General features: G+C 35.0%; 1 protein-coding gene across 1 annotated transcript in view; it reads left to right on the top strand.

The window, feature by feature from the left end:
- The first annotated feature begins 8,931 nt into the window (after positions 1-8,931).
- The window catches only part of LOC110021333 (ribonuclease II, chloroplastic/mitochondrial), a 31,774-nt gene continuing 19,493 nt past the window's right edge, over positions 8,932-21,212 (top strand). The window contains exons 1-5 of the mRNA XM_020719821.1: positions 8,932-9,379; positions 9,455-9,617; positions 9,804-9,917; positions 10,016-10,093; positions 10,363-10,494. Of these exons, the coding sequence (XP_020575480.1) occupies positions 9,096-9,379; positions 9,455-9,617; positions 9,804-9,917; positions 10,016-10,093; positions 10,363-10,494 (771 nt within the window). The 5' untranslated portion in view covers positions 8,932-9,095. The remainder of the gene's footprint in view (positions 9,380-9,454; positions 9,618-9,803; positions 9,918-10,015; positions 10,094-10,362; positions 10,495-21,212) is intronic.

Below are 21,212 nucleotides of genomic sequence, written 5' to 3'. Positions count from 1 at the left end.
CGACGACTACGGAGGCTAGAACTTATCATTTGGTTTTTAGCTCATAACAAGCTTTGAAAGTTTATCTCTCCCCCTCCCCCTCTCAAATGAAGAGAGGGGGTCTATTTGTAGCCTCTGAGGTAGGGTCATTTTTGTCATTTAACGATAAATCTCCCCAACCACTTGATGGGACGACCCATATTGATACCCCGTGATGAAAGATGAATTTTTATAATTTGAGACCTTAGTGATCTCATAGTTAAGTGAGTTTAGGGTCGATAGATTCCTCTTATTGAGACGCTTGAGTTATTTATAAATATGTCAAATTTGGAATTCATTTGACAATTCAATTGATGGTTCAAAACCTTCAAATATGCTTGAATGCTTGATATGATTAGACTCAGATTGAACCAATTTGTATCATCGAGTTTATCTTGTCGAGATATCAGTTTGACTACAATTTGTTGAAATCAGGGCTCTGGATGATCTTGAATTTGAATCTGTAACTTTTCTTGCTAAAAATGCATCAAGATTCGTGCAAGCCAATAAAATTTCATTGATAACACATCAACAACAAATACAAATTTAAACACTCTTTAAATCTTATTTTAAATAGTTTGCATTAAGTTTGAACGTGATTCAAATAAGATTTAAAAATATGTAAACAATATTTTAATGTGGCTCAAATATGATTTAGATACAGTTTGAACATAGTTAAAAAAAAATAAAAATAAAGTTCAAATAGGGTTCATACAATATTTGAACAAGATTCGATATCATTATAATCGATACCTCAAGTTCTAGGGTGTAGAATTTAGCGTTCGAATAAGATTTAAAGCTCCAAATACAGTGTTAAACCTTATTCAAATATAATTTTGCGTTTAATGGTAGAATCTTAGCTTTAAACATATTGTACAAATCTTGCTAAAATAAAATCTAAAACTGAATACATGATTCATAATTCGTTCTTTTTTTGAAAACGGGGTTTCATGTAATTGAAAGTTCTCAACGATAGATGCAGTTATGCTTGGTGATTGTTTGGTTTCCTGTAATTTTTAAATTCGCCAAACAACATTTTAATTAATCATGATTATGCTTCCACTAATTTTGACTAAATGATTATTTAGAAGTGGAGACCATCTTTGTAAAACTATTATGCAAATTGAACATATGCCCCGTGAGATCACTTAAAACAAAGAATGTTTTAGTAAGAGGGAACCGTGCACAACTCCATTGTTCAAAAGTTCGTTAATACCATTGTGAGCTCCTAAAATTCAAAAAAAACCCCGGATTTTCGTCGAGAGCTTGACACCGTGTGTGCATGCATTTGTTAGTAGTTCAAATTTTCCAAAGACAGATGAGATAGCAAATAATATTTCGATCTCATTTTTGTGAGGACTTTGAGATATGGGGTTTGAGTTTTGTCATAGGCGCAAGCCCCTATGATTAATTACCCCTACCGATAACGGGATGACACTTTCGATTAAGGCTAATTATTAGGCGTTAAGTATTCAAACATAGCATATAGTAGCAACAAATTCGAGAACATAAATAATAAAAATGATCAAAGTGAGCTCAAAGAGGATGGTGAGGGAAACGATGACGAACCCGTTCAAGACCTCATGGTCCCACATCTCAGGTCGTCGTGGTCCTAAGTCTCCTTAGTCAGCAGAGGTAGTCGACCCAACCTGACCGAAGAATCATTGTCAGCAGCCAAGGGTTGCCTCGTCCAAGGAAACACTGTATACCTGGGGTGAATATTTGTCTGAGAAGACTAATCTTAGTTGATCTTAGTTTACAGAAAAGCTTTCTGCCCCATTCAACACTCAAAAGGGTAAATTGTCGTTGGGAAACATACGGGCTACAATAGTGACCGTAATATAATCGTACCATTTAGCGACAAACATCCCGATCAAAGGGCTCTGGTCGTAACCACTTCTTTGTGGTGTCATTTGGTGGTAAGAACTATGCAGACAGAAGACTCGGGTCACGTTCTTACTAACATAGAATTGTTTTGAATTTAAATTTAGTAGTATATTTGATATGACCTTGGCGCTTTGTGAGTTCGAGTTAGCATTTGATTTGTCTATGTCGACAAACGGTTGTGGAGGGGGATGAGTTTCACTTTAAGCACTAATTAACATAATTTTTCATTCAAATATTATTTTTTTATGATTTAAAATATTTTAATTTTATAAATAAACCCATCCGGTTGAAATTTATGATCAACACGACCATCATCAGGAAATGATTTATCTTTAAACCCTGCAGACTTTGTCCCACTTACAGAGGATCTAGTTTAGTAATTGAAATAATTGGATTTAAAATAGATTTTGAAGAATAATTTTAAATTTGACCACTCCAGTTGAAATCTCTAGTCAACGCTACCCTCATTGGAGAATTGTTATCTTTAAACTCTGTCTACTCTGTCTCGCTTATAGAGTATCAGATTCATAAATTGAAATAATTTAATTCAAAATAGACTTTGAAGTATAATTTTAAAATAGACTTCTCCTATTGAAATATTCAATCAACACGACCACCATTAGGAAATTGTTGATCTTTAAAATCTGTTTACTCTGTCCTGCTTACAGAGGATCAAGTTCAGAAATTGAAATAATGGAATTCGATACATTTTGAAGTATAAATTCAAAATAAACCTCTCCAGTTGAAATCTTTGGTTAACACGATCATTACCGGGATCGACTGAAATTTATATATTAATAGGAGCACTAGTCCTGTTAACTCCCATTTTCGTGAGGAGGATTGGACTAACTTAGTGGGGGGTTCAATCTTGTCGACGTTGGTCCATGTAAGTGGGAGGATAGGATTGCCCAAAGGGTTTGACTTATGACGTCACTCTATAGGCAAGGTAGCCTAATGCTCCAACATTCTTAGACGCATAAGCTTGAATATTTAGAGGCATACCGGAGCACATGTAGGAATTTAATTTGTTGATCCATATAGCCTTGCACACATTTCAAGGCATTTGGTTTTGTGCGTAAGCACATATTTTAACCCACACAACATTTTCAGTCCTTAAGATCGAGCATTGAACACATTGGTCGGAGCACATGCGGGTGTTTTGTATTTTGGTTTGAATATATTTTTAAATAGCTCAGCACATACTTCAAGGCATATTGATTTGAGCTTAGACAATTATTTTTCCCGCGCATCATTTTTAGACCTTAAGATCAAACATTTAGAACGTTGGTTGGAGCACTTTGCGGGTGTTTTAATTTGTTTATTTATGTGACTTTTAGGGGAATTTATAGTTATTTGCAGGGGCATATTATTATTGAAATGACTGCAAATATTTTCATCGGAGACCTCAACTTCGCTTTCTGTCCACTTGTATATTTGGAGTTGTTGATCCAAGGGAATTGAAGGCGTTGCAGACTTCAATTGCATATTAGAAATTTCATATCTTTCCCATACATGGCTCCCATTTGAGTGTTCAGGTGGACCCCCCTGGTTTTATTCGAGCTTGTTGATGAGTCTTCGAGTTCCTGTGAGTCGTGCAAGTTCTATTTATATTTAATTGTCATTTAAAATAATTTATGTAATCATTGTAGTCTTTAATATGTAGATTAGGAGCTTTTATTCAATTGCATTTCTTTTTTGTTCAGATAAGTTCAATCGACCCAACCTGACCGAAGAATCATTGTCAGCAGCCAAGGGTTGCCTCGTCCAAGGAAACACTGTATACCTGGGGTGAATATTTGTCTGAGAAGACTAATCTTAGTTGATCTTAGTTTACAGAAAAGCTTTCTGCCCCATTCAACACTCAAAAGGGCAAATTGTCATTGGGAAACATACGGGCTACAATAGTGACTGTAATATAATCGTACCATTTAGAGACAAACATCCCGATCAAAGGGCTCTGGTCGTAACCACTACTTTGTGGTGTCATTTGGTGGTAAGAACCATGCAGACAGAAGACTCGGGTCACGTTCTTACTAACATAGAATTGTTTTGAATTTAAATTTAGTAGTATATTTGATATGACCTTGGCGCTTTGTGAGCTCGAGTTTTTAAATTCAATGTAAATTGTGGGCGTTGTCGCCAAACAACATTTTAATTGATCATGATTATGCTTCCACTAATTTTGACTAAATGATTATTTAGAAGTGGAGACCATCTTTGTAAAACTATTATGCAAATTGAACATATGCCCCGTGAGATCAGTTAAAACAAAGAATGTTTAAGTAAGAGGGAACTGTGCACAACTCCATTGTTCAAAAGTTCGTTAATACCATTGTGAGCTCCTAAAATTCAAAAAAAACCCCGGATTTTCGTCGAGAGCTTGACACCGTGTGTGCATGCATTTGTTAGTAGTTCAAATTTTCCAAAGACAGATGAGATAGCAAATAATATTTCGATCTCATTTTTGTGAGGACTTTGAGATATGGGGTTTGAGTTTTGTCATAGGCGCAAGCCCCTATGATTAATTACCCCTACCGATAACGGGATGACACTTTCGATTAAGGCTAATTATTAGGCGTTAAGTATTCAAACATAGCATATAGTAGCAACAAATTCGAGAACATAAATAATAAAAATGATCAAAGTGAGCTCAAAGAGGATGGTGAGGGAAACGATGACGAACCCGTTCAAGACCTCATGGTCCCACATCTCAGGTCGTCGTGGTCCTAAGTCTCCTTAGTCAGCAGAGGTAGTCGACCCAACCTGACCGAAGAATCATTGTCAGCAGCCAAGGGTTGCCTCGTCCAAGGAAACACTGTATACCTGGGGTGAATATTTGTCTGAGAAGACTAATCTTAGTTGATCTTAGTTTACAGAAAAGCTTTCTGCCCCATTCAACACTCAAAAGGGCAAATTGTCATTGGGAAACATACGGGCTACAATAGTGACTGTAATATAATCGTACCATTTAGAGACAAACATCCCGATCAAAGGGCTCTGGTCGTAACCACTACTTTGTGGTGTCATTTGGTGGTAAGAACCATGCAGACAGAAGACTCGGGTCACGTTCTTACTAACATAGAATTGTTTTGAATTTAAATTTAGTAGTATATTTGATATGACCTTGGCGCTTTGTGAGTTCGAGTTAGCATTTGATTTGTCTATGTCGACAAACGGTTGTGGAGGGGGATGAGTTTCACTTTAAGCACTAATTAACATAATTTTTCATTCAAATATTATTTTTTTATGATTTAAAATATTTTAATTTTATAAATAAACCCATCCGGTTGAAATTTATGATCAACACGACCATCATCAGGAAATGATTTATCTTTAAACCCTGCAGACTTTGTCCCACTTACAGAGGATCTAGTTTAGTAATTGAAATAATTGGATTTAAAATAGATTTTGAAGAATAATTTTAAATTTGACCACTCCAGTTGAAATCTCTAGTCAACGCTACCCTCATTGGAGAATTGTTATCTTTAAACTCTGTCTACTCTGTCTCGCTTATAGAGTATCAGATTCATAAATTGAAATAATTTAATTCAAAATAGACTTTGAAGTATAATTTTAAAATAGACTTCTCCTATTGAAATATTCAATCAACACGACCACCATTAGGAAATTGTTTATCTTTAAAATCTGTTTACTCTGTCCTGCTTACAGAGGATCAAGTTCAGAAATTGAAATAATGGAATTCAATAGATTTTGAAGTATAAATTCAAAATAAACCTCTCCAGTTGAAATCTTTGGTTAACACGATCATTACCGGGATCGACTGAAATTTATATATTAATAGGAGCACTAGTCCTGTTAACTCCCATTTTCGTGAGGAGGATTGGACTAACTTAGTGGGGGGTTCAATCTTGTCGACGTTGGTCCATGTAAGTGGGAGGATAGGATTGCCCAAAGGGTTTGACTTATGACGTCACTCTATAGGCAAGGTAGCCTAATGCTCCAACATTCTTAGACACATAAGCTTGAATATTTAGAGGCATACCGGAGCACATGTAGGAATTTAATTTGTTGATCCATATAGCCTTGCACACATTTCAAGGCATTTGGTTTTGTGCGTAAGCACATATTTTAACCCACACAACATTTTCAGTCCTTAAGATCGAGCATTGAACACATTGGTCGGAGCACATGCGGGTGTTTTGTATTTTGGTTTGAATATATTTTTAAATAGCTCAGCACATACTTCAAGGCATATTGATTTGAGCTTAGACAATTATTTTTCCCGCGCATCATTTTTAGACCTTAAGATCAAACATTTAGAACGTTGGTTGGAGCACTTTGCGGGTGTTTTAATTTGTTTATTTATGTGACTTTTAGGGGAATTTATAGTTATTTGCAGGGGCATATTATTATTGAAATGACTGCAAATATTTTCATCGGAGACCTCAACTTCGCTTTCTGTCCACTTGTATATTTGGAGTTGTTGATCCAAGGGAATTGAAGGCGTTGCAGACTTCAATTGCATATTAGAAATTTCATATCTTTCCCATACATGGCTCCCATTTGAGTGTTCAGGTGGACCCCCCTGGTTTTATTCGAGCTTGTTGATGAGTCTTCGAGTTCCTGTGAGTCGTGCAAGTTCTATTTATATTTAATTGTCATTTAAAATAATTTATGTAATCATTGTAGTCTTTAATATGTAGATTAGGAGCTTTTATTCAATTGCATTTCTTTTTTGTTCAGATAAGTTCAATCCAGCTGCTCTTTCATGTCTGATGCTTACATAAAAATCTAGCAACATTTCAGCAGCCTCTCGGTGTCATCCCCCGTTAGGTGCTTGCATCGGAAGTTCGGGTTTGTCCACTATGCAAAGAAAGACGTGTACGAGTGGCTTGCTCCACCACCGTAATGACGTGTATCCCGCCACGTAAAGAAATGCATGCATGGGTTTTAAAAAATGCAACACGATCCTCCGTCACGCTAAGAATAACGTGTACAGATGTCGCCCGTGCAATCTCAGGTACCTGCAACATATTTCCCCGCCGCGTCAAGAAAGAAATGCTCAAGTACTTGATTTTGAATTTTCTATCACGTCTCGATCTTCACTTGCAAGCCTCACCCCACCATGCTAAGTAAAACATGTATAGGGCTCTCCTTGAGGCATCAAATGAGTCAAAATAAACATTTCAGAAGCTTTTTGATTCGCCCACCACGTCCAAACTCCCAAGCGTCGCATACGAGTTTTGCTCCACCATGCTAAGAAAAACGTGTATAGGATTCGCTCAACGTATCAAATACGGTGCAATAGACATTTCAAAAGTTATAAGTTTCATACATTTCGCGAGGCGCGGCGATTTAAGAAGACATGCATGAATCTCATGAACAAATATTTTCTGGCTGTATGCCTTTATCTCTCTAACGTATCAAATACGGTGCAATAGACATTTCAGAAGTTATAAGTTTTATACATTTCGAGAGGCTCGGCGATTTAAGGAGACATGCATGAATCTCATAAACAAATATTTTCTGGCTGTATGCCTTTATCTCTCTATCTTTATTTTCCCCATTTCTTCTTCACTCATACTTTACTTCTAAATTGAACGGTCATTTGCAGCATGATTAAACTTAAGCCTGGGAGAAAGGTTATGGGCATGAATGGCGGCAGCACAGGGAGGGAATTCGGTTTGGAGCTGCTGGGAGAAAATAACAAAGAGAAATGTATTGTTCTGGGGACTTCGTCTCACCTTCATAGACCTGAATCTGGATCAAGACATTAGGCCACAGCCTGTCCTGGTGGGTTGAGAAGACCAGCTCCTTCTAATATTGGGATTCCATAACACTTTTTTTTTGAATTTTTTTATTTATTTTTTACTACTATAAATAACTGTCAAATAATTTATCATAATTTAATCAAATCTAGCTAACATTTATTATTAGCTCCTCTAATGTTAATGCTTGAAGTGTAATAGTCTAAAGTCAGAGGCTGTCTGACAAAAAAATTTGAATAAATTTTAATTTGAATATAGATTAAATCTTATCAAACGGTTATTTTGGACAAAATAAAATTGCGGATTTGATAAATTCAGATCTCTCTGATTTGAATTTAAGGGTCTGTTTGGAGCAGCTGCAACTTTTCAGCTTTTCAGTTACAGTTACGTTGTCTCAGGAAGCTGTCGCGGGAAAGCTGACTCCCTATTTGAGGTAGCTGTGTAAAAATAGCTTGGGACAACTGTTTCTGAAAAAAATGATTATTTTGCTCATATTTAATAAAACTGTTTAAAATAGAACTGTGACAACCGCATATTTGACACCTCAGAAACATAAATTCTTTTCAAAACATAATAAAAATTTAGATACATAACCTACATAACAGTGAGTACCGAAAGTGCTAAAGAAAAAAAAAAGAAAAAAACTAATAAAGAGTACTATTTTTAAATTGGAATGTGCGGCCTCCTTCAAAACTATCAATGAGTTAACTTGAATTAGGTTTGTATAATGCTTATAGAACCAAGCCCTTGCATAGAATAGTTCACTATAAGTGCAAGCTATACAAATCAAATATGATACGTACACTTTATAATCCATCTAACCTATGAATGGAGTGATAGTTTAAAAGTTTGATAATAAAGAATATACGATTTTACACACATATCACACAATTCTTATGTATTTACATATCTAACACAAAATTTTTATTATTTACACTCATAACATGCAAAATCAAAACGTGAACACATTGAAAGACGAAGAAAAATTAACCTGATGCCATTAGAGCCAAAATTAAAAGGACTTATTAAAGAATGCCGCGACATTTCAGTGTTTGGTTCGGCATCCCAAACAGGCCCTAAATCCGACCAAATCATAAATTTATGAGATTTGAAGTAAGAGATATTCAATTTGTTATTTTTATTTGACAAATAATTATGCTGAATTTATAAAATTTAGTAAATCTGTTATAATATAATTTTCGAATTAAAATCATTTAAAATTTATTAAGTCAGCATTCTACTGATTTACTCAATCCTAATAACTTAAATTTAAACTTTTCCCTGACAGCCCCTAAAACCCTATCAGCATCTGGCTAGCCGGTGGTCGCCGGCCGATTGACTCTAAACCCGTTCACCGGCTGTTATCCATACTCTAATGTTCAAACCATAATAAACCCCTCGAAGTCGTCAAGAAGAAGAGAGGATAGCTCTTCTTCTACCTTTCAGGGAACTCTATCAGGGATGAACAAGCCCATGGCGACCAGGGCGGTGAGCAGCCTCTCCATCGTGCGCTCCGCCGCCTACCCTCCATTCTGCTTCGTCCTCTCCCGCCATTTCTTTCGCATCCGTTTTCCCTCGCCCCGACCAACGTTAAAGTTATCTCATTCTCGAACGTTTCCATCCAATTCCCTTACCCCACAATTCCATGGCGGCCAATCTACCTCTCATGCCCATAGCCTCGTTGACTACGTTATGGAGGAGCTGAAGGCCATGCGTTCGATGAGGCGTGTACGCGCGACCAAGAGGAAAGTTCTATCCTCTCCAAAGATATTGCTGTTTATCCTGTGGATGTTTTCATCATTTGTATTGATAAATTGCAGAGTGGAGTTGGCGAGCACTGCTGAGGAGTTACTTGAGGTTAAGCCTGCGAAGCGTTCACTTCAGAAAGGCAGTCTGCTTGAATTTCGGAAAGATACACAGAAGTTATTGCTTGCTGTCGCGCAGAAACCTGATGGGAAGAAGAACTGGATAGTTTGCGATCAGGTTTTTGTAGAAACAACCACTGCGGCTTGTTGAATTGGTCACTAGGTGTTACACTTGTTTTTGTTGATTTGCATATTTATGTATATGTTCTTTCTAACCATCCTGAATTCCGCAATCAAGAATATTCTGAGTTATTGTTTTTGATATTGTTTTTTTATATCAATCTATTTTAATTTATGAAGTCAGAACGGGGTCATATCCTCCATTAAGCCTCAGCAGATCACCTATATTGTTGCTGTATTTGAAAACTTCGATCATAGAGATATTCCTGATTTTATTCAGAAAGCTCATAGTCTTTTGGTAAGTAGAAATTTGTTGAATGTTTCTTATTCGGGACTTTCTTCTCATCGGAATATGTTTTTTATTTCCCTTTTGTGTTTTGTATGGTTTCATTGAAGGACCCGACTATTTTGGAGTGTGCCTGGGAGGAACTTTTGGAAAATAAGAGGTCTGTGACAGCAGAAGAATTAGCGGAGGTTAGACTTTCTCGAACTAGATTGAATTTTTTCTAAGGAGAACTTTTTACTTCATAATATGTACATCTTTCAAGGTGAAATTCAATTATATAAGGCTCTACTGCAGCTCAGGTTTCCAATCTCCATGAGTCACAATGGAGGATGGATTCCCTGAAAGTCAGCAAGCACTACACAGAAAAATACACGTATCCGCATTATTGCTGATTTTACAGTTGTCTCCTTATCAGAACTTTGTATGACTAATTAAAATCTTCTTTTATTGTTTCCAGATTTTATATGGTAGCAGCGAGCCACTTGAAAGCTATTGTGCTCATCTTTTGCTGTCAGAAAATGATATTTATTTTAATCAAGTTGAGTCAAAAGGATATTTATCTATTTATGAACCGCGCCCTACAGTACAGGTACTGCTATATATTTTTTTTTTAATTAAAAGAGCTGCTCATGGCTCCTTACGCGTTAATTAAAAAGAGGTTACAAAGTTTGGGAGGGATAGTGGATCCCCAACTAAATGCAAAAATACATCAAGTTCCTAGGGGTTCCATTCTCCACAGTATAACTCCACGCTAATAAGACTAAATAGCTCAAGAGAAAACCAAACATAAAATACATGTAATCATCCAAAATGTATACTAACACATAGTATACCCAAAAAAGTTACATGCACACCACATTCCCAAACTTCAGCAGTGACGAGCAGCAAAATCGTAGTAGAGGCTTGAAGTTCCATTGAGGAATGCAAATATAACACTCGGAACCTGTGTCCAAACGCAAGCAAAACTCAAAGGAAAAGTTAGCGTCAAAAGGATATAACTTTGAGACATAGTATGGTAGAGCTTCAAACCACAACATATCGCTAATTAATAGATAAATGGAGACCTTCCCCAACCTGATAGAGATCCCAAATCCCACCTCTAAAGCAGTGAAAATATTATATCCAAACTGTATATAAATATATATATTTCCCGAAAATACCAAGCAGCAAGGATCAATAAGACCCAAAAAATTCCACGCTATAGAGCAGGGAGACCTCCAAGAAAAGGAAACTCTAGGTGCAATAAATTTACTCCCCAAACAAGGATCAAGCAAGATGAAACCGCAACATTCATCATAAGAAACAAAACGCAAGCAAAATAGATGGTGAAAAGGTGACAAAAAAATAGCTCAGATATAAACCATTAAACTTGCTATCTTCTGATATAAGACACATTAATTAAATCCCCGTTTAAAAGAGTTTGAAGGTGAGGCGGAGGCAAAACCCCCACCATAATTCCTTGCAGGCCTTGCTTAGCCAACCAATCAGCAGCAGAATTACTTTCCCTATAAATGAAGTTAACTTGTATAAACAAATTATGTTTTTTTATATAATCATGTATCATGTTAAGCAAACAAATGACATTCCAGGTAGGGGTTGTGATCCGATTGAAAATGTTAAAGAGTGCCTTCGAGTCCGTCTCAATATGTAAAGCATGAAAATGAAAAAGAACAACAATATTTAATGCATTCCATAGAGAGTAACACTCGGCCTCCAGAGGTGACGAGGCACAAACCGGCGAGACAAAATAACAAAGGCAGCTTCCCATAGAATTTCGAAAAATGCCACCCATCCCAGCAGCAGTTAAAGTCCAGCTCCCATCCACATTAAGTTTAATCCGACCATCAGAGGGGGGTTTCCACCGTAAAAGTGTGGCCCTCCTACCCCTTTGTGAAGAATTAGTACTTAATGCAATGTGGCGCGAAGCTTTAAGAAAATAAGCAATTATATATGAAGTGGTAAGAGCGGGTGTAGGGGGGAGAGCCTCGTATTTATAAGCGTTCCTTGCAGACCAAAGAAACCAGAGAATAACAAAAGGTACTGCTATATATATATATATATATAAAGATTGTATACTGTCGTGCTTAGAAATTATGAAATGTAGAGTTTGTTTCATTCATTCCCAAGCTGTCATCTCCTGATCAACATTTTGTGCCTAATTATGTTATTGAGTTTCTTTCTTCTAAGTACTTGATATTTTCAGCAAATATTTATGTGATATTGAATTTTTTAAACACGTTATTTCTGGAACTTGCCCTGTTAAGCACATACCTTGTAAAAATTCACCATATCTGAATTAGTTAAATATCCACACATAAAACAGCCATCAGTGAAAATACTGGTGACATTGAAACATACATAAGCACATAGACAGGCCATCTGAAATCATTTTTATCATTTTCCCAATCTAGCAATATATGGTGCCTTTGTTGATCATGCTTCTACATCACCTATTCAGGAGGCAATATTGTGATAAATCTACTTTATCAATTATTTTGAAGTACATACTCTCCTTTCCTTGTCTAAACGTTTCCATTTAATTCTTTTCTCTTGCCTTCTTAATATTGTTGTCTCTATTAGTTGTACACAAGCAAGCCTTCTTGTAGAAAAGCGGAGAATAACAAAAACACGCGTCTTTTCTCTTTCATTCAAGGATTAATTATATATAGAGCTATCTAGGATATATTAGGCACACTTACAATTCCAAGAAGAGAAATAGTTACACTATTTTTGCAAAATATCGAGGACATCTGTTCATATATCTGCGGCTCTACACTTTTTTTTTTTTTTTGAATTTTGCTTCCTTGAATCTGTGGACTTTGGTGCCTACACATTAACAATCCATGAAATAGAGGATGCCATTTATGGTTTTAGCAAGAAGCCTGCCTTGTTATTTCGTTTTCAAATCCCAGGGTCTTTTAACACTCCCCCTCAAATTTGTTGGCTGAGATCTACCATTCGTAGTTTAACATGATTTTTTTTAATGCAATACTGTAAATTCTTTTAACGAATATATGTGCTAGTTGATTTTTTGCTGAAGTTATTTTTATGAAGCGTCTATGTACTTCACATGCTTAGTTCGGTCATGTAATACTAGATTATGAACATTGCTTATAGCAATCTATTTATCACATTTTGCCTTATTGGTCTTTCCCATTTAATTTTTAATTATTCAAGTAGGAGTTTTAACCATATTAGCTCACTGAAACTAAGGCAGTTATTCTAAACTTAGATTTTGCACTTTTTCTTATGACTGTATGTTATTTGAAACTTTTTCATATTTTAATATTTTCTTCTAATATTGTGCAATTTCCTAAAACTGCTCTTCCATTCACTAGCTTTCCCGCATAGTCACCATCAACACAACGTTTTAATTTTAAGGTTTCATGTTTTTCTATAGAATATTTTTTCTAGGATTATATTTTAAATACATGAGAACTTTATAGGTAGCCTGAAGTTGCGACTCCTTTATTTTTTGCTTGAGTTGACTTATGAGACTTATGCATTATGGGGATGTGTGTCAAATAAATATATTATTTTTTTAACTAGACTGAGGCATCTTCCTTTGTTGACCTCTATTTCCTTATTTGCATCTAGTTTTAGGTCAGGTTTTATACGATTTTCATATGATTTGCAATCCATTAAATTTTCTTATCTTAAATGGCCATTGTTATATTGCAATTGTGAGATAGATCTTCCTCTTCTTAATTTAGCTACTTCCATGCAAGGAAATGTTTTAAGTAGTTAAATTTTTTGTCTCATATTCTGTATTGATTTTTTCTAAGTTATTTTTATTGTCATGACCTACAATAATCATGCCATCAATATATATATATATATATATATACAATAATAATAATAATAATAATAAAAGAAGATTCGAACACGATATTTGTTCGTGTTTGGCTCGTTTATAAATATATATATATACAATAATAATAATAATAATAATAATAATAATCATAAGAATTGTCATTCTCCTTTCAATTGATTGTTTTATAACGAGTGTTTGATTTCCTTGGCTTTGTCAATTTGACACTTAGCTTTTGTAAAAATTTCAGAACATGTCCTTGTAGGTCGTTTTAATTTATGATACTTTTTTTTTAAAAAAAATAGTTATTGGATCTTAGTGGAAATTTATAAAAAAATATTTCTATATCACAATGCCAAACATGTTCTTTTATCTGTTTTATTGCATGGATCATTTAAGGTTAACGATCAAGGAGATAAGGATGTAAATTGTACTATTTTCGTTGCTGGAGTCTTATAATCAACACCATAGGATTGAGTATATCCTTTTGCCTCCAAGCGATTTCATACATTTCTAAACTTTTTTTTCTCTTCGATTTACATCCAAAAGTCCTTTAATTGTTAGGTAACTCAACTATATCGTTAGCATAAATTTTTTAAGTGTATTCATCTCTTCTCTCACTAACTTTTTTTTGAAGTTCTTATTTTCTTAAAAATTTCAAATAGTGATTATGGAATTTTGATGGTATCGATATTTATATGAAAGGCCTTATGATTGACAGAGAAATTTTTTAAGGTTATGTATCGAGTTATTGGGTATAAATAATGTTGGTATCTTTTCATATAACAATAATTTGATCAAAATCATTGTTAGGAGATGAAAGAAGATTACCTAGCATGGGTTTCAAGTTTTAGACTTGCAAGTGAGTTTGAATGTGCTTTATCTTTCTTGTTAGGAGATGAAGGAAGATTACCTCGCATGGGTTTGAGTTTTAGACTTGCAAGAGAGTTTGAATGGCCTTTATCTTTCATGTATAAACTTGGTGTGATATAGTAATTGGAGAATCTTAACGTGATTATGTTGTTGTCTTTTCTATATATTATTGGTTGATCAGGGGAAATAATTGATTTTTTTTTTAGATTTATCTTCTATATGAATGTTGTCACTCTTGAAGATACATGATCAAGAATGATAGCTTTTATTAAATGTGATATCTATTGATATAAATATTTTTTTTTGGTGATTTGATGATAATAATTGTTTAATATTTGAATGTGAATATTGTAAGAAGATAAACCTAAGTGCTCTATATTTAATTTTTCTCGTTTTTGTCTATGATTTTGTACATAAGTCACATCTAAATATTCAAGAGGATTTTTTTTTTTGAAGAAATTTCTTCTAGAAAAAAGTTTTAATGAGGTAGTGTAAGGGAATTTTGAAACCAATTACTCTGGAAGGTATCCTATTAGTTATGTCAATGTTAGGATGAATTCTCTCAAATATCTTTTGGGTTTATTCTAGAGGAGAGTATGCTTGATAACCTCAAAAAGATGTATGTTTTTGTTTTTAGCCACCTCATTTTGTTACGTGTTATTTGGTAGCACGTGAGAATTGGTGAATAATATATTTTTTTTGGCTAAAAATGGGTTAGATTAATCACGAGCAATATTGGCCCTAAACTTTTAATACCGAGCTCAAATCGGTTGTTATTTTAGTTATAATGCTTTGAGAATATGATTGACATTAATTTTCTGTTTTATAACATAGATTAATGTCAGTCATATACAATTATCAATAGATGTCATCAAACATTTAGCTCTAGAGACATTACACACATTTTTGAATTTTCCATGATATTAGAGTGGATTAATATGAAAGGAGTAAATGATCGAGATTCACTTAAAGGAAAAAGTACTCTTATGATTTTTAGTGATTCCATAAGTTTCATAATAAGTTTTTTTTAATGATAACATTTTTAAAAAGCAGTGCATTTGCGTATTTTTAACGTTGAATTTCCTAGTTTCTAATAATAATAATAATAATAAGTATTATTATTAATAATGTCTTTATTAGAAGCAAATATCAAGGAAAGAGATGAATGGTTGCTACACTAACATTGTCTTCAAGTGGGCTTAAGCCATTCTTTTATCTAGCTTTCTCGATCTTTTTCCCCTATAGTTGTCATGAAAAATATAATGATCATTATAGAATTTTATGTGAAGGAAAAAGTGGGAATATTCATTTTCGCTTTAATAGTAGTTACAGAACCACCAACTATGATTTTCTTAGGAAGATATACATACATAACGCTCAATTCTTATGTATTTTCATACCAACTATGATTTTCTTAGAAAGCCCAAAGGCGAATGTATTAATAAAAGGAAAGGTACAAATAAGTTGGATGAAATAGCCCAAATTTGCACCCTAACGACCCGACATACAATACACACGTAGAAAATACATGTATAGCCAAAAAATCAAGATTAAAAAGTAGACATATAAAATTGTATGCCAATAGTTTGCCAACACTCGCTTCAGTTAGCATGCGAAATATCCAATTTAGCCTTGCCTCTGCCTCTGGTTCTAGCACGGGAGTCAGCTAACAAATTGTTAAGTTTGCTGCCATTACCCAAAACAACTAATGTATCATTCATCAAGTTTGGTAATAGACCTCCATTCTTATTATTCTTCCTAGATGTGTAAACCTACCATTCCTCATCCGAAGATTAACTCATCTGGTCAGTGGATTGGTCCAAAGGTGGCCGGATAGGTGTAGACTTTTGCACATCTTGAGTCCCATGTGCCTGACTAACAGTAACAACTTACTCGATTTGATGAGGCGGTAGAAACACAATAGAAATATTTCTGCCCGTTACATCAATGATGGGTTCTAGGGCAGGTGAAGTCTGCAATGTCTCCCCCGCCTCCACGAAAAGAGGTTCTATAGACGGGAAACTTTTATCATGAGCATTGTGTGGAGGCTGAATGGTTTACATATTACCCGCGAGGATAGTGACATCTTTAGGAGTATACTTTTGATGATCAATAGTGTCAATAACTTGGAGCAGATCAGGAGGAGAGAGAATCACTGCCTTTTGCTGAGTATTTTACTTCTTTGGTCTGAGATGAGGGTGTAGATGTTGACATTGAGAAATGGAGTGACCGAACAAACGACAATTTGAGTAATACGAAGGGAAAGACTCAATCATAATATTTTGTCAATATCCATAGTGTTGTGTGTCTAACCAAATTTCCTCAGAAGCGATTGAATTGATGTCCCTTTCAACAAGTTCCCTGGCTTCAGAGGGACGTAAAATATTAAAAGTAGGAATATCCGTTTTGAGTAGCTTACCATAGACTGAGGCAATAAATTACAACACTTTTTGAGTAAAATAATGAAATTTCAGGTCAGAGAGGCGAATCCAGACCAGAATGATTATTGGTTTCGTCTGTGGGTCAAAATCCACCGATCATTTCAAAATCTTCATTGCTCTATTATCAATCATGATTAATCTTCTAGCAAACAAGCATGTATAATCCTCTTCATTATTAAGTTGAATAAGAACGCGCCTTCCATCTAAAAATCCAATTTTTCACTCCCCAACATGGCACATAAACTCACATTTCTTACGAATAAGCTCCATTTTGGGATGATTATAAAGAATTTTCCCAATCAAATTCAGACGACATGATAAAACAAGCTGATTACATTCAACTTCCGTAAAAAGATGGCTGGCTTCCCATTCTTCATTTTACCTTTTAAAAGTTAAAACAATGATATTTTTTATGTGATATAACAGATTATTAGCAAAATTTAGGTGTTAGATGTACAAGTACATAAGAATTAGGTATTATTTTTTATGTTTGTAGATGCCCTTTTTTATTGCTAAGATAAAGTTGACATGTTTGAAAGATATTGGCCGAATTTGGTATGTGGTCAACAATATTTGAGTCAATTAGCCAGGTACTTTATGAACTATTTCAAGCCTTAAAAGTATAAGGATTAGGAGTTTCACCATTTTGAAAATGATAGCATGACATAGATGATTTTTTTTAGAGAGTTAAATATCTTGTTCTTTTGCTTGGCTTTTTTATATTTTCAATGTGCTTGAGGTTGTCTATGAAGTTTCCAATAGATGCTATTCTTTTCTTGCTGTAGTTGCTTCGCAATTTGTCTTCATTGTGGAATTTTTTTATTTCGTTGTTAGTGGGTTTAGTGGTAATCGGCTCTTCATCTCAAGCTTCTATGGTTTCTGTAGCATCTCCTTGGAGTGGGGCGTTTATAACATAATGGTCATGTTTTCTTCTTCGGCTCGTATGAGGGAGGCAGTTTCATTAAAAGGCGAGGACTTTATACCTAAAATTTGAACGAGGATTGGATCAATTTTTACATTTAGTCCTTCAAGAAACTAAATAATCATTTTTCTTTTTATATGCTTCTTTAGAACCGCAACACTTTCATTTGAGATCTTTGTAGTAATCGGACTAACTAAAAAATCTTCATTGCCTTGAATCATTCAATGATAGATAAATTTTCTTGTTTGGTGGTTGTTAGTTTGTCTTCACCTAATAGATGAGAGTAGTATGATTAACCTTTGTGTATATTTATTTCTTGGAATCTCAAACTTCATTTTTTATTTAGAGGAACATTTAAGGCTCACTTATTTTGAGCAATATGGAGTTCCATAGACATGACGTGATTATGAAATCTCTTTAATCCCAGACTGCGAAATTTGGATCTTCACGATTCAAAGGAGGATCAATATGGAGGTGAAGTTTCGTTTTTCCTTAATGGAAGGCATTCTCAACTGAGGCCATTTTAGATAATTTCTTCCATTCAGTTAGCCGAAATGAGCATTTTAACCCCTGGGTTTTTTTTTTGATTGGGTGGGTCTGATTCCCATTATTCATGATGGTTGATTCTCTTATGGAGAAGTTAGAAGTCTCACACATAGTGGAGAAATGAATTAGGCTGAAGAAAATAGGTAGGAAGTTAGGACTCTAGCCGAGTGTCTTAGGGTCTGTTTGGGGCAACTATTGATTATTTATAATCTGCTAATAAGCAGATTATTCTGATAATCTGCAGATTATCAGAATAAGCTGGTTTGCTGTTTGGGGCAGCTTATTCAGAAGAATTTTTAGACAATTGTTGTTGGATAAATGACCATTCTGCCTCTGTTTGGTTAAGCTGTTTGCAACAGAATTGTATGAGTATAGAAATAGATAAAACAGAAGCCGCAAATCATTATAGATCAGTTCAAAAAATAAAATAGAGTGCTCACATGCTCGTACCACCTCTACTTTCGAGGGAAATATCATCTAGCTTCTTTGATATGTGATTCATTTTTCATAGATGAGAAATTTTAATATACATAATTGACACTTTCTGTTTGGACTAATAATATTAAGTAGGTAGATATGAACAAACATTTAAATAATATGCTATGAAAATTGGTTAGTTAGGAATGGCTTTACCAAAATTTCTTCAAAATTTTACCAAAACACTAGTTATGAAGATGTTCATAGCTATTATTCTTCTTTCACATCATTTTTATCCTTCCAAACTATTTGGAATCAAAACAATGAATTTTCATTATCTATTGTTTATGGGTGTTGCTTAACATGTTAAACCCATCAAGTACAGATGTTTTCATATGATTTTTATCCATATTACCTTTGACCCATTTAATCTACTTCATAATCCTTTCTCATTAACTGTATTTACCCTTCTAAATGTTACATCTTATGCTCAATTACTTCACAAGAAGACTGTTGTTAGCTTCAACCAAAATAATGCGACAGAAAAGCTACTAAGAGACCAATTTTTCAAATCCAAACTATTAGAAGTCATACAATTATATGTTTCAACAAAAGGGGACTTTAATCTCTTAAGAACATCCTCACAAAGGATCAAGGATATCTCATAACAAGCAATCTGCAAACCCAATCGGATCACTTTCCAATCGGATCACAAATCGGATCACTTTTTGCTCAGGGTATAATTTTGCTATGAATTGATTGATCAAGTGATAATTATACAAACTTCATTGATGGACTTGGTCAAAACAAACATTCTAACTTTCTCCATCAATGACTAAGATGAAAAATGATGTCCTGTAGCGCAGCCCAAGAAGAAAAATCAAAACCCAATAACGTCAAATAAGATGAGGATCTCTTCAGAAATTAGAAGCAAGGAAACGATTTCACAAAACTCAGTCGAAATCAAAACAAGGTGGACAATCTACCTCAAATAAAACCCCCTGCCCATCAACCAATCTATCAGGAAATTGAACATTTTAATATCATTCCAAGAATAAAATGTAGCTTGTTCTCAATAAATAATTAAACCAGTGGAAATTACAGAAGTTTATAAATTTAAGAGTGTTCCAATCGAGATCGACGAGTACAAAAAGAAAAAAAATAGAGAACCCAAACCTTGAGGCGTCGAGCTAGTACCTGCTCATTGGCGTAACCCATAACCACCGGCGGTAGCAGAGAGTGCATTTAGGAGGGAGAGGGCGGGGGAGGAGATCGGGGAGGGATAGGCTGAGGGAGGAGATTGGGGAGGGAGAGGGCGAGGGAGAGCGCGAGAGGGGCACGGGAGAAATTCTTTCCCCAAACGCCAGTCGCGGACGGCGGACGAGTGCCCTCGCGTTCGCTTCCTTATTACAAAATAATGGAAGCGTTTCGAAGCGGCAAGAAAACGCTCGCCGCTTTTTCCAAATGGTGCGGCAGCGTCTGCAAAATGCCGCCACACCCGAATAAGCTGCCCCAAACGGGCCCTTAATACCTCGCAGAAAAGAGAGCATGACAAAAGCTTGCATTTGATCTCTTTCATTCAAGGATAATTCACATATAAAGCTACCTAGGACACAATAGGAATATGTAGAATTCTAGGAAGGGAAGTTAATTGTAAAATCATGTGGATGCAGCTCATAGATTGAAGCCATGGACACTATTTCGTACAGTCCCTGTGGTGGAGGATGCCATATATGGCTGCAGAAGGAGGCTTGCGGCTTGATTTTCCTATTTAGATCCTGTGGTCTTTCAACAGTCGTAGTCTAGCTTTTGATACCTGAATGCTTCTCCTATAATCGATAATGGCATGGAAAAACAGCTGCTTGTTCACAAGTACATTCTTATGAAAAAACAATGGAGCTACATCATAGAGTTAAATAGTGGTGGGATTTAATTAATTATTGAATTAGGCAATTATTTTAAAGATACTGGGCTGTATTTTTTTTGGAGATATATCCCATTATTTAGCAATTTTTTTTTTGCAAATTTATTAGAATATTTTGCAATGATTTAGCCCTTTTGCCTTCACATTATAAATCAAATGCAATTCCACTCTCAAATGGGTGTTAGTAAAATATAAGAGAGAAATAAATTGGTAAGATATAAATGACCCAAGGTTATTTCTGTCGTTTAAACAATATAAAGAATGGGGTAAACATTGCAAGAAGAAAACAGGGGAGAAGTATGGATTGAAACTATTTATATGCTTTTAATTAAGCACAGCAAATATTTTGCATTGTCACTGTGCTGTTATACCT

Source organism: Phalaenopsis equestris, unplaced genomic scaffold (assembly GCF_001263595.1).
Source record: "Phalaenopsis equestris unplaced genomic scaffold, ASM126359v1 Scaffold000002, whole genome shotgun sequence".
NCBI classification, from domain to species: domain Eukaryota; kingdom Viridiplantae; phylum Streptophyta; class Magnoliopsida; order Asparagales; family Orchidaceae; genus Phalaenopsis; species Phalaenopsis equestris.
This window is presented reverse-complemented; position numbering and strand designations above follow the sequence as displayed.